Below are 27,481 nucleotides of genomic sequence, written 5' to 3' on the forward strand. Positions count from 1 at the left end.
TTGTTTTTTTAACTGTCTTATTTATTTAAATAGGAAAGAACATTTCATTTCCTCCTAGTCCGAAAGGAAGTCCCCTGGGGAATCATAAGAAAACAGTCGGCTTGGGGTCAGAGGGCAGCAGGATGGCTGTCTGGGAACATCTCAGAGTTTGGCCGATCCCGGGGGAGTCGTGTGCTGGCTTCAGAAAAGCCATGACCCCTGGGGCGGGGAAGGTGGGAGCCTGGAGAACGGTCCTGGCCCCCCAGACTCTGTCTGGGGGTTTCAGCCACCCTGTGTGCCCCTCCGAACAGGGCAACATCAGCCCAGGCAGAAAACAAACAGGCCCCCTAGAAAATCAGTTCTGAGCCCTCCTGGGGCCCGGCCTCTTCAGGGGAGACGGGAAGAGCCGCCCTCAGCAGGGCTCCTGGTCAGAGCTCACTGCGCATCGCCTTGGCCACGATCACCAGCTTAGACAGCTCAGCCTTGAAGGTCCCAGGCCTGTGGGACACTGCAAAAGAAGAAACGCTTGGTCGGCCCGACTCGGCAATCCTCCCAGGATGGGTGGGCCCGCTGTGGGAGCAGGTCAGGGCAGGAGAAAGGTGGGGAGGTTGTGGGCCTGACCTGAGGGCAGGGCGAGGCCACAGGAAAGGCTGAGGTGGGAGAAGCCGTGGTCCTTTGTGCCAGGCTGAGGACCGATGGGGGCTGGAGGTTTTCACTGGCAAACTTGTCTGTGGCTCTTTGGGCAGCGTCAGGGAACCTGGCCGCCCAAGCCGCAGCCTGCCCCCGATTCCCTGTCTGCCCCCGCTGTCTGTGCGCCTGGGGCTCAGGGTCTGCCAGTAACCCAGCCCCTCTGTCCTTGATCACTCTGAACAGGCCCTGCGCCAGGAGGACCTGGGGGCCAGACCCAGGCACCACCCCCTCAACTTTGGTGCCTGGTGACGTCCATGGCCACAGGGTTCCTCACTGCATCTCTCCCCTATCCCTCAAGACCTTTGGGGCTCCCAGACTCAGCTCAACCCTGTGTCCATGGCTGAAGCTGAATGTGGGTCAGAGGACACTGGGGTCTTGGGGCCTCAGGAGGTAACCCCCACCTCCCCCAACCCGCACGCACAAGGTCCTGACCGCGGTGCTGTGCTGACATCCTCCACTGGAGGCATCAAGGCCGTTCCTGGTCACAGAGCCCAGGACAGACCGAGGACGGGCTTTCACACTCCCCGTTCCCTACCAGGCATTGGCAAAGCGTGTCTGCCACCCATGAGCTAAGGGTGGTTTTGCATTATTACACAGCTTTAGCAAGAACCAAAGGAAAACTGGTGTCCTGTGATATGAGAAAGTGACATGACATTCACATATCTGTGTTCACCAAATAAAGTTTTATTAGAACACAACCACACCAACTGATTCACTGACTGGCGGTTTACTGTGGGGGCAGGGAGAGCTGCTTCAGAGGGGGCTGTCTGCCCCCAAAGCCGAAAATATTCACTATTTGGCCCTTTACAGAGGCCGTTTAGGGAGGCAGCCTTCCCTCACCACAGGGCCCCATGATCGCCCTCCCACAGGGGTCCTGTCCCCTCTCACCCTGTCCCTGCTTGAAAACCTGGGTTCCATCTCCGTCATCCCTCTCCGTACCTGCTGTTTTGGTCACTTCAAATTCCTCATTCTTCAGGGGAACATCACTCTCTCTTTCAAAAGCAGCTTTTGACTGAAAGGGAACAAGTGGAAACTTTTCTGAACAGGAGGGAATATGACACGGTTTGCCTCCCAGAACCACAGAGACCAAAGCTGTGTGCTTTTGCCGAAGAGCCGCGCGATGCTTTTTGCAGCACACAAAAGTGAATCCAGGAGAAGCAGTGGCTTAATCCACTTAAGAGACTGTCAACTGGCTTAAAAGTTCATGACTTCCCAGCAAATCCTCGGAGGAAAGAATCTAATTCAGTTTTTTTCTTTAGTTAATTTATGGAATTGGTACTAGTTAGGCAGTCTCCTGAATGCAATTTTTAAAAAATCAGAATTGTGTCTTTCTCAAATCAGTTAAAATAATAAGAGTTTGAAAGTAAGAAGGGACTTCAGCAAGCAGTCAGTTCAACAGTGTGACTGATAGTCGGTCTGACCTGTCAGCCTGGAGCAGACGCAGGGCCCCAGTTATACAGTCAGACCCCTGCTGGGAGTCGCTGGGAGGGAACTCAGCAGATGTGACATCCTGAGCTGACTTTAAGTAGAAGAGATTATCCTCAGGGACCTGGGTGGGCCTGATTCATTTGGGGGAAGGGCCTTCAGAGCAGAGCTGAGGCTTCCCTGGACAAAATCCTGCCCAGGGAGGCAGCGCTAACGTGCCTGGAGCACCCGGCCGGTCCTGCAGACTTGGGCCTGCCTGGCCGGGGGCCCCCGTGGCGGAAGCCAGTTCCTAATAGGCAGTCTCTTAACGCCCGTCTCCCGCTGGTTCTACTTCTTGGGTGGTAAAGTGGTTTTCAAACTGTTTCTGACTCAACGCAGAAGCAGAGTAGCCGGGCTCTAGGGGGGCCGGGGGTTGCGGAGCAGCGGGAAGTGCTGCTCGGGCCGCGGATCACTGGGGCCAAGGGTCGCAGGGCCCTCCTGACACCAGTGAGCCGCGCCGCCTGACCCCCTGGGCGCAGCTCCGCCCTCACTGTCCCTGCCCCCGTTCCAGTGCCAACCCCCCTTGCCCCCTGGCTTCCTGTTGGCTTTGCCAGCATGAGGCACCGGTGGGAGACTGGCGGGCTATACAGGGGAGAGGCCAGGGTGTCCACTTCCTGCTGCACCCGCCAGGTCTCCAGGCCTCAATGTCCATCTCCCCCCTGCCATCCCCAATGCACAGTGGGACGGCTGGGTGGCCACCCCTACGTGCGGGCGACACTCACATAGGCCATACCGTACTCGATCTCGGCGCCCCGCACCTCCGCCTTGAACTGCGTGAAGTACAGGTAGGACTTGCCCTGCGGCCTGCAAAGAGAGGTCAGGCCAGGGGGTCAGCCCAGGGCTGTGTGTGCCCCCTCCTCCGGGCCTCCGCTTCCAGGCGTCTCTGGGAAGGTTGGAGGGCCCCCTTAACATAATCTGCTCTCTCCTCTTTGCTGGAGTGCTCTTCCTGCTCATCTACGCACAAGCCCCTTTCCCCTGCTGGGTGCGTGCTGTGCCAGGACTGGACCCCGCATTCACTCACTGAATGCTTCTCATCCAGTGGACAACATTCCCAGTGCTGCAACGAGGGTGAGAAGTACAGGGGTTAACTAGGAAGGGGGTGTGTCTGGGGCTGAGCGTGTCCTTAGGGGCTGCACGGGGGTGGGTCAGCTAAGAGGCTGAGGACCCTGCTCTGGGCCTGGCTGCCCGGGCCTGCGGCCACCTAGAGGGCTGACACTGGAGAGCCCCCCACGAGACAGGGACGTACGGGCAGAGGGATGCAGACCCGACTGCCGACCCGTAATTAGGTGCCCCGCCCCAGCTCCTTGCCTCTCAAAGGGGCTGGCGGCGGCCTGATGAGGCCGCAGGGCACCCGGGCCCGCAGTGGTAGGGAACCCCCCCAACACCAGGCACTGAAACACCTGCTGCGTGTAAAGCACCGAGCGGGAGACTGGGCTGTGCGCCGCCGCCGCAAGGACGTCCTTTAATTAAAAGGCGCCATCGTGGCTCTGACTGTGTCCTGTTCCCTGATCTGGCCCCTAGGCTGACCCTGGTGCCCTGAGGGGGAGAGCACGGCTGGGACTTGTTTGTCAGGCACTGGGTAAACACTGCAGAAATCAGTCCTGCTCAGAGTGACGCACTCCAGGCCGTGGAGCTGGGGGGTGGAGTGGGGGACAGATGAAGCTCCGTCGCCCTCCTCCCCATCCGAAGGCCAGGCGCCCCCTTCCTTCATCCCTTCTGGGCCCATCAAGCTGGGCTCCAGGCAGTGGAGACAGGGCGTCAGCCCCACAGCAGGAGATAAAGCCCTTGAAGGATGAACGTGACTGGGGGTGACATGAAGGGGACAGAGACTGGGGGCCCGGCCCCTCTCCTAGGGCTGCAGCCCCTGCCTGGACCCCACCTCCCAGTCCCCTCAAACCTCTCTTGGCCTCAGTGTCCAGATGCTCCCCTGGGGAGTCCTCCTTGCCCCCAACTCCCAGCACAGTGTGGCACCCCCTCTCCCACCTGCCACCCTCCCAGGATGCAGGGCCCCATCAGTCCGTGTGCTGCCTGGAGCAGTGGGGCAAACGCCCACAGCCGTGAGCAAAGGCACCTCGTCCAGGGAAAGACCCCACCCCCGGGACCCTCGCTCACCTCCAGATGGTGCAGGTGAAGTGCTGGTGGTCTTCACTGGTCCCCAGACTCATCTGCCACCTCTGGGGAGAGGACAGACAGGTCAGCCCGGGACACACAGCCTCACCATCGAGTCCCGCCAAGTGACAGAACCCCTGGGTCCCCCGCCCACCCCCCAGTCTGGAGCCTGGTCTCAGGGTCCCCTCCCTGCTCCGGGCAGTGAAGCTGCTCCGAAGGACACCAAAATGGTGGATGCCTGTCATTATACTTTCATCCAAGGCCACAGCATTAACAACACCAAGAGTAAACCCTGTTGTCAGCTGTGGACTTGGGCTGACAACACATCAGTGTAGGTTCAACTGCCAAATGTCCCCCCTGGTGGGGGGTGATGGGGGGCCGCGGGAAATCTCTGTGCCTTCTGCTCAATTCTGCGGTAAGCAATGAAGTCTACTGAGACAGATAAAGACGAAAATAAAAGGAGGAAAGTCAGCACACCCAGGCTGCTTGTACCAGCGCAGCGCAGTCCTTGGGGGAGACACAAGGTTGTTCGTAACCTTGGTTGTACGCTGGACATGGGTGGGCCCCGGACAGGTGAAGGCAGCGGAGAGCTTTTTATGTTTTTTTCTTTTTGAATGGTGTGTGTGAGCTTTTTAAAATAATTAAATTTTCAGAAAGTAATATTTTAAAGTGGTTCCAAAACACACCACTACCAGTGTATTCTCACTTTCAGGGCCTCCAAAAACCCAGCCAAACACGAGGTCTGGTGGCCTGCAGCGTTTTTGCACTTTGCTGGTAAAATGAGTGTCCAGTCCTCTCCCAAGAGTAGTGATGGACTCCGATGACTGGTAATCTAGTTAAATGGCAGAGCTTTTTCATTAATAAAAACAAGGCCATCTTAATGTTAATTATAATGGGAGTAAATGGCCACTTCGAAGCCTTCTGCCCGCAGCACGAAGTGGGGAGCCAATTACACGGGCGGGGGAGGCGCTCATGGCGGGGCGTGCACAGCAGGGGCGGCTCCAGGCCAACCCGCCCAACATCTTCATTTTCTATTTAAAAACACCTTCCCAGAGCTCCAAGGCCTCTAAGCACTGGGAAACAGGTTTGTGCTGTAAAATGTATCTGGGAAGCTTTCCCATAGCTCTTAAAAGGATCACGAAAATGAGGCAAATACTGAAACATTTTCAAAAGATTATGAAAACAAACAAAATGACAACCAAGAGTTCCTCAGCAATAGGGTTAGCATCCCTCTGAGTGGTCCTGTTATATGAACTTGACAACAGTCTCAAGGCCACAGGGCGGGGTGGACAGTGGGTGTCCTTGGTAAGGCTCAGGGTCTGGCATCAGACACTCACACGAGTGTGTGTTGTGGGGCAGCCTGTTCAGCCCGAGCCTCTGTGACCTTCTCAGTGAGGCTGGGGATCAGGAATATAAGCACCCGTGTGTAATAACAGACGACAGGTCCACGGTGACCACTGTTATTTTTTATTATGACATGAGTCACAGATGGTTAAATGCACCCACGTCAGCACTCTGTTCTGCGAGTTCTGACAAATGCACACAGCTGTGTATCTATCACTGAATCAGGACACAGATCAGTTCTCTCCCCAATTATATTTCCCCCATCCCTCTGGAGTCAGTCTCTTCTGGCAAATTCCTGGTAACCACTGATCTGATCTGTCCCCATAGTTGCTGCCTTTGCAAGATGTCACTTGAGTGGAATCACATATCTTTTTTGCGGGGGCCTCATTCCACTCACCACACTGTGTAATAAATTACCACAAACATAGTAGCTTAAAAGCAACACCCATTCATTGGCTCACAGTTCTGTAGGTCAGAAGTTGGGTACGAAGGGGCTGGGTCCTTTGCTCAGACTCACCAGCTAAATCAAAGTGCCAGCCAGACTGCCTTCTCGTCTGGAGCTAGGGGTCCTCTTCCAACTCACGTGGCTGTGGCAGAATTCGGTTCCTGGCAGTTGTAGGATTGCTGCCAGCCAGGGCCCCTCTCAGCTCCTAGAGGCCACACGCCGTCCCCGCCACGTGGGCCCACAGAGCCAGCAGTGCTGCACCACCACCTCCTCCTCGTGCTCTGTCTCTCTTCCTTCCTCTTCTGCCACCAGCTGGAGGAACCAGTCAGCAGGGAAACAGGGACCCCAGGTCCACACCAAAAGGAACTGAATTCCACCAACAACTTGAATGAGACTAGAAGACGGTTCGCCCCAGAGCCTGCAGATGAGAGCCCAGCGCGGGTGACACCTTGATCTCAGCTTTATGAAGCATCCAGCTGAGCCGATTGGGACTTCTGACCTCCAGAACCATGAAATAAACGGGTGTTGCTGTAAGCCGCTCAGTCTGTGATAATTTGTTACTCAGCACAGAATGGAGGCTCGTGGGAGTGGCAGGTTCACGTCTCACGTCCCTCCTTCTGTCCAAACGTTTGCTCACTCTGTGGAATTACGAGTGGAATCTGCCATCACTATTTAACTTAAGCGCTTTTATCGGTCAGGCAAGAATAGTCCTATGTCCAGTGTCCCCTTGAGAGCACTTCTGTATGACAATGGACACTGCTGTATTAAGCTACATGGAATTTTGAACAACTTACCTCATTGGTCCCTCCTTGAGATGCATAGGTGAATGCACAGGTGTATTTGTCCTAGAGAATGGAAGGAAAAGAAGGTCTTGGTAGGAGATAAGCCTTAGTGCTTAAAGCACAGGGAATGAGGATGTACTTCTGAGATCCAGAGTCAAGATGAAGAAGATCCTGCTTTTGAGTACCTGCACTAAGGGGAAGGAGGTGGAGCCAGACTCCTCTGGCCGATGTCCCTGGAGGCCAGCCCTGCAAAGCCTGCCAGTGTGTGCAGACCTGGAACTCCCCCACCTGCCTCCCTACTTGTGAGCTCCTGGTTCAGGACAAACAACCCACATGGCTTCTGGGGGATAAACAGGAAGGGGGAGGTCACATCCCCTCCAACACCCACCCATCCAGGAACATGAACATTGGAAGCAGGGACACCTGGGGGCCCATCTCTGCTCCGCTGTGGGCCTTGGACAAGCACAAACCTTTCTGAGCCTCTGTTTCTTCATCTGTTAAATGAGTCTAACATATAAAGAATTTGGCACAACACCCGGATATAAGGAAGTGCTCAACAAATAATGACTACGGATACCATTGTTACAGAGGAGGAAAAGGAGAGCGGGAGAGGAAGCAACTTCTCCAACTAGCTAGGGAAACACTACACTAGACCCATGCCTGCTGCCTCCAGGTAAGGAGGACCTGGCCTCACATTTCAATGAAAGATGCGGGACTTGTGCAATGGAAGGAAAGGGCAACACCTGTCCACTTCCTCCCTGGTCAGAGTTGCAGCGGGACGAGCTTCTGCAGGGCCTGGAAGCATATGCTCCTCAGCCTCCAGCTCCCCTCTCCCCTCCAACAGCCGGGGACCCACCTGGGTCTGGGGTGGAGCTGCTTGGGCACGCTGGGCGAGTGAGAAGGGACAGGGGCAGAGGCTCGTCATCCAGCTCCCTCAAAGTCGCCAGCCCCCGGGAGGCCGCCCTGCGGTTAGCCCAGCCCTGCCTCAGTGACGACTTGGCCATCCCGGCCCGCGCCCCCTCCTCCGGGCCCGCCCCAGCGGCCCGCAGCACCCCCTCACCCCACCCCGCCTCGGCGGACACTAGCTCACACGTCTCGGGGGCGGCTGAGGCACCTACCCCAGGGCCCACGCTGTGGGAGAAGGAGTGCACGACGCCGCCGGGCCGCACGTCAAACGCCACCGTCGTGGGCTCGGACACCGCCCCCGCCGGCCTCAGCGCCACAGCCGCCAGGAGCAGCGCGGCCCACAAGCTCGCGCCGCCGCCTTGCCTACTTCCGCTGGGCGCCGCCATCTTGGGAGCAGGTTCGCGGGCAAGGGACGGCGGACGGGGCGCCGTGAGGGACACGCGGGGCGCTCGCTGGAGGCCACGTCGGCGGCGGCGCGGGCACGTGACTCGCAGCGCCCGCGTGCCCCCGCCCTCGGGGCCGCCATCCTGGGGGCGGGGCTTGGGAGACCAGGGAGGGGCCTGGGTTGGGTGGCATTGGAACCCGTTTCTGGGCTAAGGGTGCAGTCGTCCCTCACTAGACGAGTGCCTGACCCTTCAGCGCTTCCAAATGAGTACATGTGCAAGGAATGAAGGAAATAAAAGATTACTAATCACAGATAAACACATGTAGGCACCCTTGGGCGAAGGCCTCATGATGGCTGCTGCCAAGATTCGTGGATTGTTGCTAGAAATTGGTAGGGGAAAAGTGTGGTGACAAACGGGTATTTGCATTGTCGCAAAGGATGTCCGCCAAGGTACATATTGGTTACACAGATAAAAATAGTAATTTTACAGTGGAGACAGCATCTTTAGCTCAATATTCAAAGTCAACGTCGCTGAAAATGAGGCTGACATCATGGAGCCCCTGACGGGATGCTGAGGACACTCTCAGTGGCACCTCCGCGGAGTTCCTGTCCAAAATGCATGTCCTTAATCTAATCAAAGCAAGTATCAGACAAACCCCACTTGAGGGACAGTCTACCAAGCTAACTGGCAGCACTCTTCAAAAGTGTCATGAAAGACAACGGCTGAGAAACCATCACAGAGTGAGGAGACCAAGACATCAAAAGGCAACACGGGATCTTGAATAGGATCCTTGCCTTAGTCTGGGCTGTTACAACAAAGTCCCACAGACACGGTGGCTTAAACAATACATATTTATTTCTCACAGTCCCAGGGGCTGGAATTTCAAGGTCAAGCCTCTGACAGAATTGGTGTCTGGTGAGAGCCCACTTCCTGGTTCACAGATACCTCTTCTTGCTGTGTCCTTAAATTATGGAAGGAGTGAGGGAGCTCTCTGGGGTCCCTGTATAAGAGCACTAATCCCATTCACGAGGGCTGCACCCTGGTGGCCTAATCACCTCCCAAAGGCCCCGCCTCCTCATACTATCACACTGGGTGCTGGGGTTCAACATGAATTTGCTGGGATTTGTGGGTGTCAGGCACACAAATCTTCAGTCCATAGCAATCCTGGACCAGAAAGACAATGTTAGAGGGAGAAAGAGTGAAATCCAAATAAGGTCTGTATATTAGATAATAGGATTGTATTGATGTTAATTTCCTGGCTTGTTACCGTAGTGACTTAAGATGTTCACATGAGGGTATGAAGGAAAAGCCCAGATGGGCTAACAAGCTAAGTCACAAATCTAAGTGTGATAAGTGTCGGTTTACTGATATAAGTTCTGCCGGACTAACTCGTAAATCTGAAGTTTAGTGTCAGTTTACTGGGCTAACAAGCTAACTCGTAAATCCAAGCTCAACAAGTGTCAGTAACGTGATCTTTTCCGAATTGATAAGCTTCAGTGTACTGATTCCTTACTTTCTGTTGTTTGAGCCTTATTGGCTAATAGCCCATACTTGTAATTAACCCTATAAAACCTCATGTACACGTCTTGGAGGTGCTCAGAGCTTCGGAGCAGAAGCCCCTCTGAGCCCGCCGGCGTAATACATCTGAGTACTCCAACCCTCCGAGTGGTGCTTGTTTCTTGGCTGGCCTGTCATTTCCGTTACATGGGGAAGTTACGTGAAGGGCATTAGCAAACTCCACTGTTTCTGCTGCTTTTCTGTAAGTCTAAAATTACTTCATTAATAATAATAATAATAATCCTTACCTCAAGAAATTGTCAGGAGGATGAACTGAGAGAATTTAGGTAAAGTTCCTACAAAATAGAACTCTGGAGTCTAGCTGTTACTGGCATTAAATGCCAATGAAGAAATCTCAGGTTTTCAACTACAGAAGGAAATCCTTTTTTTCTATCTTTTCTTCCTCCCTCCCTTTCTCTCTTTTTCTTTCCCTTTCTTTCTTTTTTCTTTCTTCCTTCTTTCCTTCTTTCTCTCTATCTCTCTCTCCCTTCCTTCCTTCCTTTCTTTCTTTCTTGCTTGCTTTTTCTTTCCTTCCTTCCTGTCACAAATTGCTTAAAATTTCAAGAAAACACCAGTGGCCAGGTCTGGAGTGTCTAGAATGAAGCCGGCTTTCCCAGTCTTTCCTAACTTGAAAGAACAGAACGCAGAGAAAACACCACAGGTCACCCCTAAGCTGAGCTCTATTGTGCTCGCTGAGGAGCTCAAATCTCCCTACCCCCCAACACAGAATGAACGTTAACTTCAGGGAGGTCACAAGGATCGTGTAGGAGGCTGATGATCCTGCAGATAACCCTAACTCTAGAATTCATGACTTTCTACTGTGGTAGCCTGTCCTAAATTGGGGTACCTGCTTCTGTTGAAAAATGTCTTCCTCCTTGCAACTGGCTCCATTAGGAATTGGCTCCAAATTGGAGGACCACAGTCCTGTGTTTTACACAGTACAGTTACATTGATGTCACCATATCCTCACTGCTGTGTTTGATCTTCAGCCTGTCACTGAAGGATTCGATTAACGTCCAAGCGCTGTTGCTAACACGTGTATTTCAGTTGTGAATGGTTTGAGTCTCCTACTCAAGAGGGATATGTGTGTGTGTGTGTGTGTGTGTGTGTGTGTGTGTGTGTGTGTGTGTGTTTTCTTTTCAGAAAGACTGAGTCCCAAGCCTCTTGTTTCTCCTTTTTCCTTTTTGCCTCCAAACAAACAAAATCCACACCGAAGGGATTAAAAGAAAAAAAAATCATTCCAAAGATCCCTGCTTTCCCAATCATGACATGAAGCCTAGCAGTTCTAAAGGGCAAAGATTTGATAACACAGATACTAAAACGACTTCTCTCTCCATGGTCAGGACAAGGTAAACAGGGTGGGTGTGGACGTAAAGGGAGGGCATGAAGGAGCTCCTTTGTGGGGAATAAACAGCTCTGTATTTGGACTGTGGTGGCGCTTACAGGAATCTGTACAGGTCACAAAGTGGAGTAGAACTACACACACACAAACGAGTGCGTGTGAAAGCTGATAAACCCCGAATTAGGTCTAGTTAATTACCTTGTATTCACATCCATTTCCCGGTCTGACAGTGGACTAGGGTGAGGTAAAATGTAAGCTGGGTGAAAGGTATGCAGGACTCTGTACTGTTTTTGCAACTCCTATGCGTCTATAGTTAGTTAAAAAAAAAAAAACCCACCATAAACATGTTTGAAAGGCAAGTGACATACTGAGAAGATATCTGCAAACACTATGACAGGGTTTTATGTCCATCGCTTACAGGTTCTTGCCAGTTAGGGAGGAGGTAAGGACTCGAGCCTGAATACAGACAATGTGAAACAGCGCCTGGACCCTCCTGCAGACAGGAGCCCCACCAGTACTGGGGAAACACGTGGTCCTGTATCAACCTGGAGGAAACAAAGGCCAGTTAACCTGCCACCTCCAAGACCAAGACCTGCTTCCAGCAGACACGTGTCCTCTTATAGCTGCCCCTCATCCATCCCCCTTGTCCCTTCCCAGAGTACTGACTGAGCAAGGCAGGGGTAGTAAGTCCCGGTGAAAAGTTCCGGCTTGAGCTGATTGCAGGTTGACAGCTGCCAAGCCTCCCAGGGCAACCCCAATGCCCCCTTTCTCACCAGTTTTTGTCATTCTGTGATTTGTGCTTAGTTCCCTCCCCACGTTATTTCACAGCAGATTGCAGGAAAGATGTCTTGTTTCTGAGATCGTTTTAAACATGCATTGGCTGAGTTTCCTACCTGTAGACATTTTAAAATCAGCAACACCATTCAGTTTCCAACATATATGACCATGGACTGATTTCCTTCATATATAAAGAGTGTCTATGAATCAGTGAGGCCAGTGTATGCAACATGTATGATGAGAGACTGGTTTCCTTCATATATAGCATCTGTAAGTCAATGAAGCCAATTGATCAAGAGAAAGATGGGCAAATGATTACTAGTTAACAAGTGTCTTGAAGCATGAACATATTTGCACACATGAAAGAAATGTGAGATGCCATGTTTCACTCCTAAGACTGGTAAAAATAACAGGTAGTACTGAAGGAATGGAGGAACCGGCACACTTTGCCAAGAGGTCTGTACATTGAGGTGTTCTTTTTAGAAGGCAATTTGGCAATAGTCTTCAAAATTAAAAGCAAAATGCCTTTTGATAAACCCTATAAACTCAAACATCTGCCCCAAACAAGGCTATTTGTTGCAGGATCATTGACACCAGGGGTTGGCCAGTTACAGCCTGTGAACCAAGTCTGGCCAGCTGCGTTGTTTTGTAAGTAAAGTTTTATTGGCACACAGCCACGCCCACTCATTTACATTTCACCTGTGGCTGCTTTTGAACTGCAAGGGCTGGGCTTGAGCAGCTGCAGCAGAGACTGCCTGGCTCGCAAAGCCTGAATCTTTAGGTTCACTATCTGGCCCTTTGCAGAGAAAGTCTGTTGACTCCTGATTTATACGCAAAGCCCAGAATAACCTATGTTATCCCTTGATAGGTGCCTGGCAAAATAAATTCTGGCACATTCACAGGGCAGAGCAGAAGGCAAGGATTAAATAGACTGGGGAGGAGCTACTTCTAGGAAGGGAGGGCGTGTTTTTTCTCTATGCAGCCTTTTGCACTGAAGCTTGTTTTCTTTAAGATGGAGAGGGTGATGGCACAGGCGAGGCCATCCTGCTGTTATAAACTCAAGTACCATGAGTGCCAGTCTCCTAGGTCTCTCAGCTGTTAGGACAAACATGGAGAGACACGGCCTGCCCTCCCTGGTCCATGTGTCCTGATCCTGAGACCAAGGAATCAAACCTCTGGACACGGCGAAGTGCAAAACGAAGTAAGGGCCAGGCCACCCACGACAGCCGGGGCGGGGTCCCTACGTGGCACGCACCGGTCGCCTTGTGACTTCTGGGGCTGTCCTTGACGCCCTTCAGCAGCAAGTGGGTGGGGCCTCAGGCGAGGGGCGGGGCGCCTTCCGGTGCCACGGGGCGCTCCTCCCCTTGGGCTGGCGCGGCACCGCTGCCTGCAGACTGCTAGGGCCCAGTCGCTCCCTGGACCCCCGCCCACTCAGGGAGTCCCCAGCCCCAGCCCCAGCCCCAGGGTTTAGAGGAACCTCAGGCGGGTGGCAACGCTTCCATCTGGAATCGTTTAATGAGTCTACTACTTACACGCATAATTATAAAAGAATAGGAATCGACAAAAATATTTTCTTTCCGTAATATGTAGAGGTGGTTCGTCTCTGGTGGGTTTTTTTTTTTCTTTTTTTTCTTTTTTTTTAAACCCGCCCCTGGCAGAACTCTTGGCAGGGAGGAAAAGGTAGGGGTAAGGATAACCCTGAGGCGGAGAAGGTTCCACTCCCACCCCCAGAACCCCGGTCTGTGCAGGCCAGGCGGAAACGTGGCCAGATGGCTGGGCTGGGGAGGGGGCAGCAGCCGCTGACCAGCAGAGAGCCGAGCCGGGCGCGTTTCAGAACCGGCCTGAAAGCGGGGCGGGGTGGAGGGGCGGGGGAGAGGCGGGGCCAGAGGGCGGCCCCGCCTCCGTGCGCGCCCTCGCGGCCTGCTGGGCGCGCCGCCCGCTGCAGGCTTCTGGCGCTGGCTGGGCTGAGCCCCGTGACCCGGCGGCGGGCCCTCACTCTAGATTTAGGCACCCGTTGCTTTCTGTCTTTTAAATAGTTAAGAAAAACGGCCCCCACCCTCAAAACAAAACACAAATATGAAGTGGACGGGCGGGGGAGGAAAGGCAGTCACATGCTTCTGAGCCAGTGGCCAGGGCGGGCTGGTCGGGCCCCGGGGCAAAGGCCCGGCTCCTCCGGGTCTCCTCTGGCCTCCATGCCCAGTGGAATTGAGGACTCCTGCTCCCTGACAACGGTGAGAGGAGGGATGGCTTGAGGAAGTGACCCACGGATGTCTGCCTCATTTCTCCAACCTGACAACCTAGAAGCGGCAGGCAAAAAACTCAGGAGCGTTTAAAAAAAACCCAAAAAACCAAAACTGATAAAAGGCGCTGGGGCGAAGGCGGCGGCTCCCAGGGCGGGCGGTCCAGCGGGTCAGGGGGAGGCGGCGCCGCGCGGGGCCTGGGGCCACTTGGCACCCCCCCCCCCCGCCTCGTGCCCCCCGTGGTGGCAGCAGTGACGCCACTTGTGCTCTGACTGTGCAGGCCCCCCGAAAGTGCCAGCCCGCAGGGGCTCAGAGGTATTCTTGTAGAAAGTGCAGCAGTGTGACTTCATAGTGCTCGCCGGACTCCGGGCAGCGGATACTGTGTCTCTCGTTGGGGTAGATCTGGGTGGACAGAGAAAGCAATGCTGGTGGCACCGAGGGACCCTCATCTGCTCCTCCACTCCAAGCCCTTTCCCTTTCTAGCTCAGGGCACCTGCCCTTGGGGCCCTGCCTCAGTCCCCACCACCCTTGGACGTTGCAGAGAGGGACGAGGTCGTGTCCTGGGGCTGATGGACCTGGGTTCGAATCCCCCCTCCATGGCCAACTTGCTGTGTAATTCAGGGCAAATGACAGCCTCCCTGACCCTTGAAAACTGGGTGAAGACTGCAGACCTCTTGAGGTCTTTGTGAGGCTATGGCAAGCTAAGGTCTCTAAAAGGAAGAGCACGAGCCGCTCTGCTGCATCCCCCAAACCCAGCGCCGTGCAAGGGACCCATCTCCACAGAGCGGCTGGGGCTTCAAATCTCAGAAACATTTGGCGCCCTCCACCTGAGCCACTTTCACTCTACCGACAGGACCCACTGGGGACAGGACACGCTTGCCGCAGGACGGCCTCCCCCAGGCTTTGCCAAGTGTGTCCTGGGTCCTTCCACCACTTTGGGGGGTATCATCCCCCGAGAGGGGCAGCAGCATGCTGGAGCCAAGGGCCATACCCAAAGAATCACCCAGAGAGACCCGGCTGAGCTGATGTCCAGGCCCTTGGCTGGATGGTGATAGGGGAGCAGGTCTTGCCCCTGACCGTGAAGCGAGGGCTCTGGCAGCCCCACAGCTCTCGGATGAGCCCCGAGGGCTCATGGGACCGGTGTGGAACCTGCTGCAGGTCCTAGAAGCGCATTACCTAGGAATCCATCAAACCGCCCAGAGGTCTCCCCTCCTCCCCCCTTGCCTTGATGAATCCATCCTGATCACACTGTCCCCAAAGCCTGGACTCTGGGGCCGTGTTGCCCCTACAGCCTCACAGGCCCCACTCCTTCCGGGCTTGGGGCACTGGCACTGCCTGGGACAGACCCTGCTGCCCCCACCCCCTCATGCCACCCCGGATCCTGGCTGCCTGGTTACTTCTTCCTCCTGGGCAGTGAGGGCAGGGAGAGGGTCTGTCTGGCTCCTCACTGTGCTCCCGGACCCCAGCCCAGGGCCTGGTATGTGATGACAAAGTGATGCATGAGCAACCTGGGGTGTCAGCCTCCAGTCCGACTGTTTCAGGGTGTCTGAGGCAGAAGGTGGGTGCACTCCATCTCCTCACTCCCACCTCCACAGGAGTGTCTTGTCTCACCTTCAGCTGCCCTGGGGGAGGCAGCCCCACGAGCCTCAGGGCCACCCCGTGTGCTAAATGCTTTTCCTGTGAGAACTTATTTGCCCCTCACAGCCTCTGGGAGGCCGAGGTTATTGAACCCATTTCACAGATGAGGAGGCGAGGCCCAAGGTTAACAGACCTGCCACCTATGGCCACACAGGGATGGCAGGGAGCAGCTATTTCAGCTGCAAGGTTCAGGATTTCAGGCTCAGAAGGGACATTGGAGGTTCAATCCTGGCCCTGCCTGACTTCTTTGCCCTGATCTGCAGCTGCCTGTGGCCTGTTTTGATGAGCCTGTGAGTTGGGGCGGGGCTACCAAGGGGCGCCCAACAGCTCTTCACCCCCACGGGGAGCTCTGCCTCCCTCCTGCCCTGTTTGGCAAGCACGTGCCCAGCCACAGTTCAGGTCCTTGAGACCTGTCCCTCCTGCCTGTGACCCTGTTTCCCCACTTGTTGAATGGCAACGTGGCGCCCCCCTGACAGTGCAGAGCGCATGGAGGTGTCCAGGAAGTACTATTTTATTAGTGGTGGGAGCACGTAATAAAATCTGTCCCTCTCGCCTCCAGCACATTTCCACTGGGCCTCTCGCTCCCTACTGCCAATCCCTTTCCTACCGGGACAACTGACTGTGGCTCATGTCCCACTGGCCCCCCTGGGCCCCTGCCTACAGGGCTGCTGGTCACAGCCCTGCTCACAGGCCGGGCACCTCACCTTTAGAACAAAATACAGCTGAGGCCCCACCCCACTGGAGCCCACACCATACTGCTGAAGCCCAGCTCTCCTGAGGTCCCACCCCTTACCACTAAAGCCCCACCCTCTCATGAGGCCCCAACCTTGTCTGAGACCCTGCCACTTACCGCTGAAGCCCCACCCCTACTGCTGAAGCCCCGCCCCTCACCGTAGGCTTGCCTTGCAGGTCACCCTTCCCTGGTCCCCAGCTCTTCTGCTTGCTCCCTGTTCTCCTGTCCCCGAGTTGCTCGCTCCTACTAACTTCCTGTGCCTGGTGTCCTCCACAGCTGCCCCTCAAGTCTAGCTGACTCCCTTCTCAGTCTTCAGCACCCTTAAATGCCACCTCCTCAGGGAATTCTTCTCTGACCCCCAGTCAAAGTAAACCCCACACCCTGCTGCTTTCAGCGTTCTGTACATTTTCTTCAGAGCAAGGTTCTTGGCTTAAAATAAAACGTGTGCATGAGCAGTAATTTTGGTACAGTCGGCCTCCCTCACCAGCCAGGCCCAGTTCCCCAATGTGGCCAGCAAAGGGCAGCACCGACCAGGAGCGATCAGGTCGCTGAACGGAGAATGAGACCGTGGGGACCCTGGGAACCCAGATAAGTGTGGAGCCGGACAGCTGCGTGGGGGCGGGGCCACAGGTGCCCCCACTCTGCGGGCTCCTGGGGGGACCCGGAAGCTTCCAGGAGCCACTCACCTGGAGCTGGTAAGGCTTTCCTGCTCGGATTAGCTGGGAGACGAGGAAGTTTGTGTGGAAAAAGTGCACGTTCTCATCCAGGAAGCCGTGCAGGATGAGCAGACGGTTGGGCCTGGAAGACAAGGTTGGGGTGAGGATCTGGGGCGGGATCCTCTTCTCTGGCCCCCAGGCGGTGGCTCTGGTGGCATCACAGCCCACGCTCAACCAGGGCTCTGGGCCCAGAGTCCCGCCCCCACGAGGTCAGCTAGGGTGAAAGTAGCAGCCAGCAAGCTAAGGTGGCAGGGCTGAGGGACAGGGCGCGCCAGGGGCCTCGGAGACGCCTGGCCTCCTTCCCAGGGAGGAGGGGAGGGGTGTGCGCCCGCGGCTGTGCCCGAATGCCCTGAGCCACAGGGCAGCTTGTGGAGCAGTGCCGCCCACGCACTCTATAGAAGGTGGAAAGTTCTAGAATTGCCTTGCCCAACAAGGTTGCCGTCATCACCACCATGTGGCTACTAAGTGCTTGACATGTGTCAGAAGTGGTCCAGGAACTTATTTTTTTAAATTTTGATTTATAAAAATAACTTATTGAGGTGACATTCCCATAACCTAAAATTAACTCATCTTGAAGGGGACAATTTAGGTGCATTTGGTGCATTCACCACGTTGTGCAACCATCACCCCTGTCCAGGTTCAGAACATTTCCATCACTCAGAGGCAAACCCCCGTGCCCTCGAGCAGTCACTCCCAACCCCTGGCCCACCAGCCCCGTCCGTCTGGATGACTTTATTGTTCCAGTGAACTGGAATGAATGTAAATGTCAACGGAAGCAGCCACGGGTGGGTGTCGGCTCCCACAGTGGACAGCACAGGCCGGGAGCAGTGGGTTCCAAGCTGGGCTGCATGGTGGCATCCCCGGGAGCCCAGGCCACGCTCCAGACCAGAGAGCAGCCTCATGGGGAGAGGGACCCAGGCAAGGTCAGCCTGTGACAAGAGCCCTGGCACTAAAGGTGGGACTCTGGGCGGATGTTCACCAGACAGAGCCATACCAGAAAAGTGGCCATGCCATTTTCTTTTGATCGGGAATCAGAAGCCAATGCCAAAACTATGACATGGGACATCAGAGCTAGTCCAGCATGCCTAGAATTTACGACCACATTGGACCTGTGTTCCAAATCACCGTGTCCAAACCCACAAGACAGCGGTCATTCAGGTTCAAGACCGACTCAAGGGGCCCATGGGTGGGGTGAGGGAAGCCCACGTGTGCAAAGTGATGCAACTCTACGTCTTTCCTTCCATCTTTCTGGGGGCAGGGCTGGGGGCTTCCTTCCCTCCTCCCTCCAAGAGAACTGGGCACCTGCTTTCTGTGAGGGGTGGTGAAGAGGGAGGGCTGCAGGAGGGGATGCCAGGCGCAGGCAGAGAGGGGGTGCAGAAGCCACGCCCGCCGGGGGCCACAGGGGCGCAGCAGGGCCCAGCTTTTCGGCAGGCTGGCCCTGGCCACCTGGAAGGAGGGGCGGGTGCGGGCCTTACTCGTTGGGCAGCTTCTCCACGTGCAGGGCCACGGAGCCCGCCTCGTAGCCGAGCTGGTTGTTCTCTGGGACATCCATGTAGCGTTCCGTGTACCCCGTGTCGTAGGCCATCCAGACTGTGACCGGGGCACCTGCGATGGCCACCTGAGGGCCACAGTGGATGAAGTGGGAGAGAGAGGAGAGAGAGGGAGAAACACACACGGGCGTCAGGTCCTGGGAGCCTGCGCGTGGCTGGCTGTCCCGGGGCCCCCTGGACGTGAGGAGCGGGCATGCACACGGGGCTGGCAGGGGAGGGGCCCTCACATGTGTCTCCCCCGTGGACCGTGCATCGCCTCAGGAGGGCGGGTGAGCCGAACAAGCGCGCTCAGACTGGGCCCGGCCCCTCCCTGGGCCCACTGCCTTCCTGCCGCCGCCTCCTCATCGCCGCCCCGCGGTGCCCTGACAGTGCCGCCGGCCTGGGGGCCCCCCCGACGCTCTTCACACCATGCCCCACCTCTGCCCATCCGAGGCCGGGGTCCCGGGCTCAGCCTCCCACAGAGAGCTGCTGGCGGGGTTTTGTGCAGCCGGATGCCATCCTGGGGTCAGCAGTGGCGGGCAATGAGGAGGGGGGCTCGGCCCCATGGGGCTGCTGCAGGGAGAAACAGCCACGTGGCAAGGCCCCTGCCAAGATGCCTCCCCCAGGGGGGCGGGCTCCAAGGGGCACGGGCAGGCGCTGGCCAACAGGGGGGAGGAGGCAGGGTGGGGACCCACCTTGAACACCTGGGGCTTGTGGATCAGCCCCATGAGCGAGAGGAAGCCTCCGTAGGACCAGCCGTGGATGGCGACCCGGCTCAGGTCAATGAAGCCATACTTCTCAGCCACGAACTGTAAGCCCTCCACCTGGTCCTCGATCTCCACCTGGCCCTGGGAGACAAGGCCAGGCACCTCTCAGTGGCCTCCTCGCAGGCACGCGCCCTGCTGTCCCTCCTTTTCCCTTGCAGGGAGCCTTCTCCCTCTTGGATCAGCAGCAGCTCTCTGGAAGCTACTTCTCTCTCCAGTCCCTACTCAAACCTGCATTCTGGGAAGGTGGGCAGACCGGCCTGGCACCCACCCTGCCCTGCCACCTCCTGGCTGACTCTGAGAAAGTCACATCCCCTCTCTGGGCCTCAATTTCCTCATCCCCAAAATGAGGATGTTAACACGAACAGGATCAGTTCTACAGTGGGTGTGAGGATGAAAGGAGATGGTGAGTGTCCTGTACTCAGAGGCCTGGCAGATGCTAAGGCTGGATGAATAGCTGGCGTCACCCCCCTCATCACCACCATCACCACCACCATCACTACTGTCACCACTTCCACAGTCACCAGGGCCTGTCTGGCCCAGCCCTTGGGACTTCCTGTGGACTGGGCCGGTACTGATGTGTCTGGCTGCATCTGGGTCTTAGGCACCAGGTGGGATGAGCATATACCCATCTCCCCTCAGGGCACAGCTCAGAGCTGAGCAGCAAAGTGGGGATGTCCCCGCTAGTTGCAAACTGCCCCACTTATGACTGACATCCTGGCCAGGGCCGTCCTTGAGGAAGGTGCTTTGGGCCGCCCCCAAACCCCAGGTCTCCCTTCACCACCCGGGAAAGGGCTGGGAAGAGCCATTACCATTTGGTTTTTCAGGGCCCCTTCAAACCGAAGCCCTCGCTGACATGAGCCTCTGCCATCGATCACGACCACGGCGTAGCCAAGAGACGCCAGAGTGTTGAGCCGCAAATACTTGATTCCTTTGAAGGAGTTATTCACCAGCTGCACCTGCGGGCGGAGGGCGAGGAGAGATGAGTGGCGAGGGGTCCAGTGTCAGACGCAGGGCTGGACGGGCTGGATGGGCTAGATGCCAGCAGGTCAGGGGTTGGGGGTCTTCTAGCCTAAATAAGGGGCCTGTACTTTATCGTGGAGGCTGTGGACGGAAGGCCTGGAAGGATTCTGGACGTGGGGGGAGTGGAAGGTCAGACGGGGGCCCACCGCACACCAGACCTTGTGCTTGGGACGTGCTACAGAGAGGAAGGCCCAGTTAGGTTCCCTTCTCAGCCGGCACCTCTGCCCCAGGCCCTCCCTGAAATTGCTCCCTTAGTTTTTCAGCCACATTCTGCCTCTTTTATGCCCTTCAGTTCTCTCTAAAAACAGACAAGAAAACTGACAATGGAGGGCGCCAGGCTGTCACTGTTGGGCAGTTGTGCCCTGAGTGACTTGATTTATACTAACTCCTGACTTGGGCACTGTTAATGTTCAGGCACTGTTATCATCTTCTGAGGATGGCGGAGGGACATCCCGGTCACTGTAGGGCGTTGACAACATCCCTGGCTTCTACCCACTCCATGCCAGGAGTGTCCCCCACCCCAGCTGTGACAACTAGGAATGTCCCCAGACATCACAAAGTGTCACCTAGGGACAGACTACCCCCAGCTGAGAACCACTGTCTTAGATGGACCTGCGTGCCAATCTGCCTGCCTCGCCCCGTCCCTTTCTCAGAGAACTGGCCTCAGGGCCTTTGGCCACTTCTGTCAGCAGCTTGATGAGAGGGGTCACTGCCCTGGGCAGGTGGCCCCGCCACATACCTGGGGTTTAGAGGGGCTCCCCAGAGGGACAAGGGAGTATTGGCAGGTGAAGAGGGAGGATACTGCTGGGCAGGAGGGTAGGGTATGCAGAGACCCAGAGACAGGAGAGCGAGGGGCCCCCGGAGCCCTGGCTGGGGGTGGGGGAGGGTGTGGGGAGCAGGGCCGCGCCCACCTGCGGGCCTCCGTACACAAAGAGGACAGTGGGGTGCTTCTTCCCCGGCTGCACGGCATGTGGCTTGTAGATCATGCCGTAGAGCCGCACGTCCGCCCGTGTGTGGAAGTGGAAGATTTCCGGGGGCACGTAATCCGGGGGGCAGCCTGTGGAGACAGAGGTGCTGTGGCTGCAAGGGCCAGAGAGGGCCGAGGCTGGCCCGGGAATCCCAGTTCCAGGCGGGGCCCACATCTGGCCGACACCCACGCTCCCCTAGCCTCAGAGGGTGGACATGAAGCGCCCCGTCCTGTGCTTCCCAAAGATTAAAATCAGAACCTGAGGGCCGGAAACAAGCCTGCACCCTGCGAGCCTGCTCGGGCCAGGCTGTGGTCTGGCCAGGACCATCTCCAGGGCTCCCTGGCGCCTGCTGACCTCCAACGGAGGTGACAACAACTCTGGGATTTGAGGAAGGACCAGTTTTACTGGGGCCTTCTCTCTGATTTTTATGGTTGTCTTTATTTTTGCAAAGCAACACTGGTTTTCCAATCACAATGGTGAGGAGAACTCTCTACTTAAGATAAGCTTATTTAGGTAAACAGGGTGTCGATTTAAAAGGAAAACAAGTAAATAGTGATGTAGGTCAGGGGTCTGTAAAAGGTCAGATAATAAATATTTTCGGGTTTATGTGCAGAAGAGACATTCTGTGTCTCTGGGTTGTAAACACAGTTGTCCCTCGGTATCCTCGGGGGACTGGTTCCAGGGCGCCCCTCAGCTACCCAAATCCGTGATGCTCCAGCCCCTCATGTTAAATGGCGTAGCATCTGCGTATGACCTACACACATCCTTCCTCATGCTTTAAGGCATCTCTAGGCCCCTTACGATATCTGATAAATGGAAATGCTATGTAAGGAGCTGTAAACGCAGCATGAGTGCTAGCTAGGCAGCTGCGGTGAACAACAATCCAAGTTCTGCTTTTTGGAACTTTGGAACTTATTTTCCATCTGTGGGCAGCTGAATCCATGGATGGAACCCCGTGGGTATGGGGGACTGAGTGTGCTCCCCTTCGCTGCTGCAGCCCCGAAACAGCCAGATAATGATGCCTAAACGCCTGGTCGTGGCCCTCATGGCCTGTGTGGCCCGGGGGCCAGTCTGCCAGCTTCTCACAGAGGTGGTCCACAAGCCTGGCAAGACTGGCGTTTCGGAGAAGTGGTGCACCTGCCTCACGCCCAGGGCTGGGCCCCCAGGCCCCCGCCGTCCCCTTTGCTGTGCTGGGTGCCTTGGCAAGATCCCGCCTCCCCTCGGTTTTCTCATCTGTGAAGCCAGGGCCAGAGTTCCTGCCCCGTCGCCCGTGGTGACGCGGGGAGAGGTGCAGGCTGAGCTGTTACATGGAGGAGGCTGCTCATCCACTTAGGTTCCAGAGGGCAACCATCTAACAAAATGCTTCCCAGCCCATGAAACTCCCCGCAAACTCCAGGGATTCCTGTTTCCTACAATGTTCTGGAAATGCACAAGAGGCAGGGCTGGGGTCAGGGAAGGGCATCCTTTTTAGTGACTCCCATGAGCTGGGCACTCTGTGGGGCATCTGGTTTACAGCCTGTGGACTGCCGTTGGACTGGTCCGTAGATAAGGAAACACTTAAGGGAGATGAACTGAATTGCCTTCGGTTCTGCAGCCGGAATCGGAGCCTGGGGACGCCCGAGCAGAGTCCTGGGCAAACTGACAAGCTGCCCTTCTCTTCCCAAGGCCCCTCTCGACTGACCCCAGGCTCCTTCCACAAACAAAGGCTTTGGAATGTCTGCTCTGCACAGGCACCCTTGGAGACAGCTGCCCCAAGGATGAGGATGGCCCGTGTTGGGACCCCGTCTGTCTGGCACAGTTGCCTCCTGTACTTTGTACGTGCTCAGTCCTTAACAGCGGCACAGAAACCAGAGACAGTCTCAAGGGGCGGGGCCCACAGGACAGCTGGGGCCGTGGTTACGCAGGACCAGCTCCTGGGGCTCCGGGCCACTTACTGCCTGGAGCTCGCCCCACGGCCCCGGCTCCCTGTGTAGCTACCGGGGCCGCGCAGGCAAGGACTTGGTCGAGGGCCCAGGGTCCGGGGCTACTCACTGGCCGCCTCCATCATGCTGGCCCAGAACCGTGGCTGCTTGTGTAGAGGGTCGTCGTCAGGGCCGCTCAGCTTGTAGACGTGCACGCAGGGTGGCGTGCCCACGCTGCTGTAGTGGCTGACAAACATGTCGAAGTTCTGTGGGCGGGACAGGGCGCTGAGACCGCAGTGTGCCCCCCACAAGCCCCCCGGCTTTGGCTCCTTTGCCCCATCACCCGCCAACCTCCCACCACTTACCATCTTTACCCTGTGTGGTGTGGCCCCTCGCCTGCCCCTCAGAACTCAGCCCACGGTGGGTGGCTGCTGTGCCCCCCACCTCCATTTTGCAGATAAGCAAACTGAGGCAAGAGGAACCTGTCCCCTGGCCAGGATCCCCCGGGTGGTGACTGGTGGCCTCAGGGTCAGACCCAGACCTGCCTGATGCTAGAGCCTGCCCATCTTGTTGGTTCCTCAGTCAGCAAACTGCCACCAGATGCTTGCCCAGGATGGGGGAGGCCCTGTGTTCATGTTCTAGCATGCTGTCTGATGTTCTGGGAACGTTCCAAGGGAGAGCGCATCGCGGAAGTGCCCACCTGGCTCATGGAGCAGCTGTGGGAGAAGCCGGGCGTGGTGAGGCGCACGATCTCGCCGGCCGACTCGTAGCTGACCACGTAGAGGTGGTGCTCCAGGGGCGTGTCCTTCGTGCCTTGGAAGTACACCAGCTTCGTCTCCTCATTGACCCAGATCTGTGGGGGCACAGGGGCTCCTGGTGACACGGTTTCCTGGGTCTCCCTCCCCAGCCCCAGGGAGGGCCCAGCATTCTGTGGACAGGGGGCCCATTCTCCCCTTGCTGGCTTCAGCCTGCCAGCTGGAGAACTGTCTGGGAGACTTCTCGGGCCCCATATGGCTGAGTGAACCACGCGTCCCCTTGGAATCAGAACTCCAAGCCCGGACAGCTCCTTCTGGGAGTGCCCAGAGCTGCAGGTGGGGGCTGAGGGCGCAGTGCTGGGACAGAGGCTGAGGGAGGGGCTATCCTGGACCACTGGCCCTGGTCCCCAGTGGGGACAACCCACTCCTCTGACCCAGGTGTTGGGGGTTAAGAAGTGGCAACTCCCTGCCCCACCCATTTCCTGGGGGACAGCCCATCAGACCCTAGCATGAGGAGCAAGAAAGAACCTTGCTCTGGGGACAGTAACAGGCACTGCCTTTCTGGGGCTGCCCATGCAGTGTGGAGGCAAAACACCAAAAAGGCTCATCCCCTGAATCAGCAGTTAGGCTCCCGGGAATTGCTCCTGGGGTCTTCACCCCAGAGGTAAATTCAAAATGGAGACATAAAGATGCTCAAAGTACTCCAAAGACTAAAGAGAGGTGACACCCTGAATGTCCAAAAGACAGACTTGTACCATAATTACGGCACAACTCTCTGTGGCCACATAAAACCGTGTTGTCTAGAAAATCCTACAGAATCCTCTCAGATAACAAGGTTCCTCCGGAAACGTGTGCAGATGGGAAGGGTGTGCAGCGATTTCCTGCCGCGGTCGCCTCTGAGGAGGGGAGGTGACGGGGGTCTGGGTGAGGACGGAAGGGGATCATTCAGAACAATTCAGTTTTTACAGCAAACACTGATCTGTTCATTGTCGCTGTTCTTTTAAAATAAATGCAGGTTTTCTAGAAATAAAGAATGTCATTGGAAAACCCCCAAACCATAGGTAGTTATGGGCTGGTTTTGTCATAAGGACCCTGTGAGGAGATGCAGGGACGGGAAGGAGGTGCTCCAGGCGGGGGACCCACCGAGGCCTGGGATCGGCTGGTCGCTCACTCTGCCAGCACAGCCCAGGTAGAGCCCGAGGCTGAGGGCGGGGATGGCAGACAGCACTCCTTCCCTTCTGAATTCTTAAAATGCTACTCTTTTTAAAAAATTTCTGAGTCAAAAAGTAAGGCGTGCAAAGGGTAAAACTTTCGTGATAAAGATTTTAATACTGTCCTGTGTCTGCCAGATGCTATGCTGTGGGCTTCAAGTTAAAGGAGGGTCCTGACCTGGGGCCATCCTGGCCCCTGGAGGACATCTGGCAGCCTCTGGGCACATCAGTGGTTGTCACACCTGGGGTGGGGCAGGGAGGCTATTGCACACCCATGGTGCCCTACCTGGCCCCGAGACTCCACAGCGCCGAGGAGGAAGTGCTGTGGAGGTGAGCGGACCGGAGCTACCTAACGCTCCCGTTCCATAGGTGAGGAGGCTGAGTCTTAGTGCCCAGCTAGCGAGGGGCAGGGCCAAGCTCTGAGCACAAGGGGGCCTCCAGCAAGATTCCACCACACAGGGGACTGAGGAGGGACAGGCATGGTTACCTGCAGCCACCAGCCCCAGCGGGGCCACGTCTGGTCCCCTTGTTCGCTCGCCGCCATCTCCCGCCATGGGGGCAGCACTGTGATGCACACTCGAGTGTGCCAACACCTCGAGTGTGCCCTGCGGTGGCCTCGTGAGGCCCACCCCTAGAACTGGGGCTTCCAGCTCAGATGAGACGTGGGGTGACTCTGTAATAGATGCCACCTCTGTGCCCCGGAAAGGCCGAGCCATGCTGCCTGGCCGCGCTGGCCCGGGATGCCCGGCCCCCTGCTCTCAGCAGCACCGGCAGCACAAGCCCCCGCTTCTGGGCTATAAGGGGGCTGACCTACATCTCCTCCTGGTCACTTGGATGGTTTAGTTCTTTATGTCTAAGTCTCTGGTCCAGGAGGCCTCTATGCTGGGGTGAAGTAGGGAGCCAGGATGTCTGATTAAAGAGTCTCTATAAAACCTGGAATTTTGTAGACCTGGACCCTGGAGAGAGACTCTGGTCAGAGGCAAAGCCTCGCCATGTTTCTGCGATGGAGCACCTGCACCGGGGAGTGGAAGGCACGCCTCTTGGCCCTACAGCCACATCTTTTGTTCCTGAACCTCCCAGGACAGGCATGGGGCTGGGCCCCGGTTGGAAGCTAAGGGTCAGTTCCATGGGGCACCACCAGTGTCCCACAAAGTGCTGTCCTGGGGACAGGCAGTTTCATGCAGCAGAAGGAAGCTAAGTGGACGCTGCAGGCAGCACTGAGAATGGGTGCCCCCTCCACCCCTCAATGAGATCCAACCTCCAGTGCTCAGACCCAGGGTCTCCAGCGGGTCGGAAGGACAGCCTCTGTGGCCCTCTGCGTGCTGCTCGTTGATGGCGACAGAGCAGGAGGGGGCTGCTGGGGGCGCCGAGAGGGGCCGAGAAGCCACAGGCATGTGGGGTCTGGAGAGGGCAGGAGCGCGTGTGCACTGGTCTGCGCACATGAGCGTGTACAAGCGTTCACGGAGGCTCTGGTACCTTGGAGCCGTGCCTCGCCAAAACCTCCCATTCACCACTGGTCAGTGCGATCTCCTCCTTGATGGGGCATTTAAATTCATCTGGAAGAAAGGAAAAGAGGTGAAGGGGGCCTGGGAAGCTGTGATGGGGGACTCAAAGCACCGAGACCAAATTCCACGAGATCAACTCACCACGGAGCCCAGGCTGCCTGTGCCAGGTGGCGGATGGGAGAGGGGACAGACTGGGTTCCAGGCACAGTACAGGGTGGGGACCTGCCACACTGTGGCCCAGGGAGCGAGGTTTCTGCTCCGTGGATGGCAGGCCTGGCATTTCCCCAGAAAAACCAGGGATCTGCATTTTTATCAGAAGCACCCAATCTTAGAACCCTGCACAGGCCAAACTGTTATCTTCCAGGCCCTGGAGCTGTGACCACTTAGGACATGCTGGGATATGGGAACCAGACCCTGGCTAAAACGTGGGGGCTAAGGAAAGGCTCAGCTGAGTTACAGTGGAGGGGTAGATCTTGCTTTTGAATTTTTACCAGGTAAGTAATACAAAACGTTTACGTATTAAAAATGACTGAGACAGTTTACGAGCAGTGGCTAAAAATTTTTTTCTATCCTCTCTCTAAAGCAAACTACTGTCTGCGGTTGTCACGACTGGCGGGCTCCGGGCATCGAGCCGGTAGGGGCAGGGAGGCTGCTCCACACCCCTCAGTGCCCAGTGACCCGGCCCTGATGTCAACAGCGCCAGTGAGGAGACCCTGC

The 27,481-nt window shown here is 56.4% G+C and overlaps 2 protein-coding genes across 6 annotated transcripts in view; both read right to left on the reverse strand.

Annotated features, from left to right (window-relative positions):
* On the reverse strand, window positions 1–8,139 carry MYDGF (myeloid derived growth factor). The gene is made up of 6 exons (XM_031436999.2): window positions 7,932–8,139; window positions 6,826–6,876; window positions 4,246–4,307; window positions 2,856–2,937; window positions 1,609–1,681; window positions 1–487 (listed from the first exon to the last, which is right to left on the reverse strand). The coding sequence occupies exons 1-6, from the start codon at window positions 8,103–8,105 to the stop codon at window positions 408–410; spliced, it is 522 nt and encodes a 173-aa protein (XP_031292859.1). The 5' UTR covers window positions 8,106–8,139; the 3' UTR covers window positions 1–407.
* A 5,248-nt stretch (window positions 8,140–13,387) lies between these two features.
* The window catches only part of DPP9 (dipeptidyl peptidase 9), a 37,532-nt gene continuing 23,438 nt past the window's right edge, over window positions 13,388–27,481 (reverse strand). For 4 of the 5 annotated variants that reach the window (XM_031437002.2, XM_031437001.2, XM_031437007.2 and 1 more), the window contains 9 exons: window positions 26,736–26,815; window positions 23,994–24,146; window positions 23,424–23,559; window positions 21,336–21,481; window positions 20,214–20,360; window positions 19,333–19,485; window positions 18,584–18,726; window positions 17,079–17,190; window positions 13,388–14,423 (listed from right to left, as the gene is read on the reverse strand). In XM_031437002.2, the coding sequence (XP_031292862.1) occupies window positions 14,331–14,423; window positions 17,079–17,190; window positions 18,584–18,726; window positions 19,333–19,485; window positions 20,214–20,360; window positions 21,336–21,481; window positions 23,424–23,559; window positions 23,994–24,146; window positions 26,736–26,815 (1,163 nt within the window). In that variant the 3' untranslated portion in view covers window positions 13,388–14,330. Of the gene's footprint in view, window positions 14,424–17,078; window positions 17,191–18,583; window positions 18,727–19,075; window positions 19,211–19,332; window positions 19,486–20,213; window positions 20,361–21,335; window positions 21,482–23,423; window positions 23,560–23,993; window positions 24,147–26,735; window positions 26,816–27,481 lie in introns of those variants that run through there. The other variant, XM_064479774.1, reaches the window with a different exon arrangement.

The sequence above is a fragment of the Camelus dromedarius genome, chromosome 27 (assembly GCF_036321535.1).
Source record: "Camelus dromedarius isolate mCamDro1 chromosome 27, mCamDro1.pat, whole genome shotgun sequence".
In the NCBI taxonomy this organism is placed as follows: Eukaryota; Metazoa; Chordata; class Mammalia; order Artiodactyla; family Camelidae; genus Camelus; species Camelus dromedarius.

Coding starts and splice junctions, on each gene's coding strand:
- MYDGF (XM_031436999.2), bottom strand. CDS start 8,105: ATGGCGGCGCCCAGCGGAAGTAGGCAAGGCGGCGGCGCGAGCTTGTGG. Junction 6,877..7,931: donor CCCACAGCGTGGGCCCTGGG/GTAGGTGCCTCA, acceptor TCCATTCTCTAG/GACAAATACACCTGTGCATT. Junction 488..1,608: donor TGAAGTGACCAAAACAGCAG/GTACGGAGAGGG, acceptor CTTCTTTTGCAG/TGTCCCACAGGCCTGGGACC.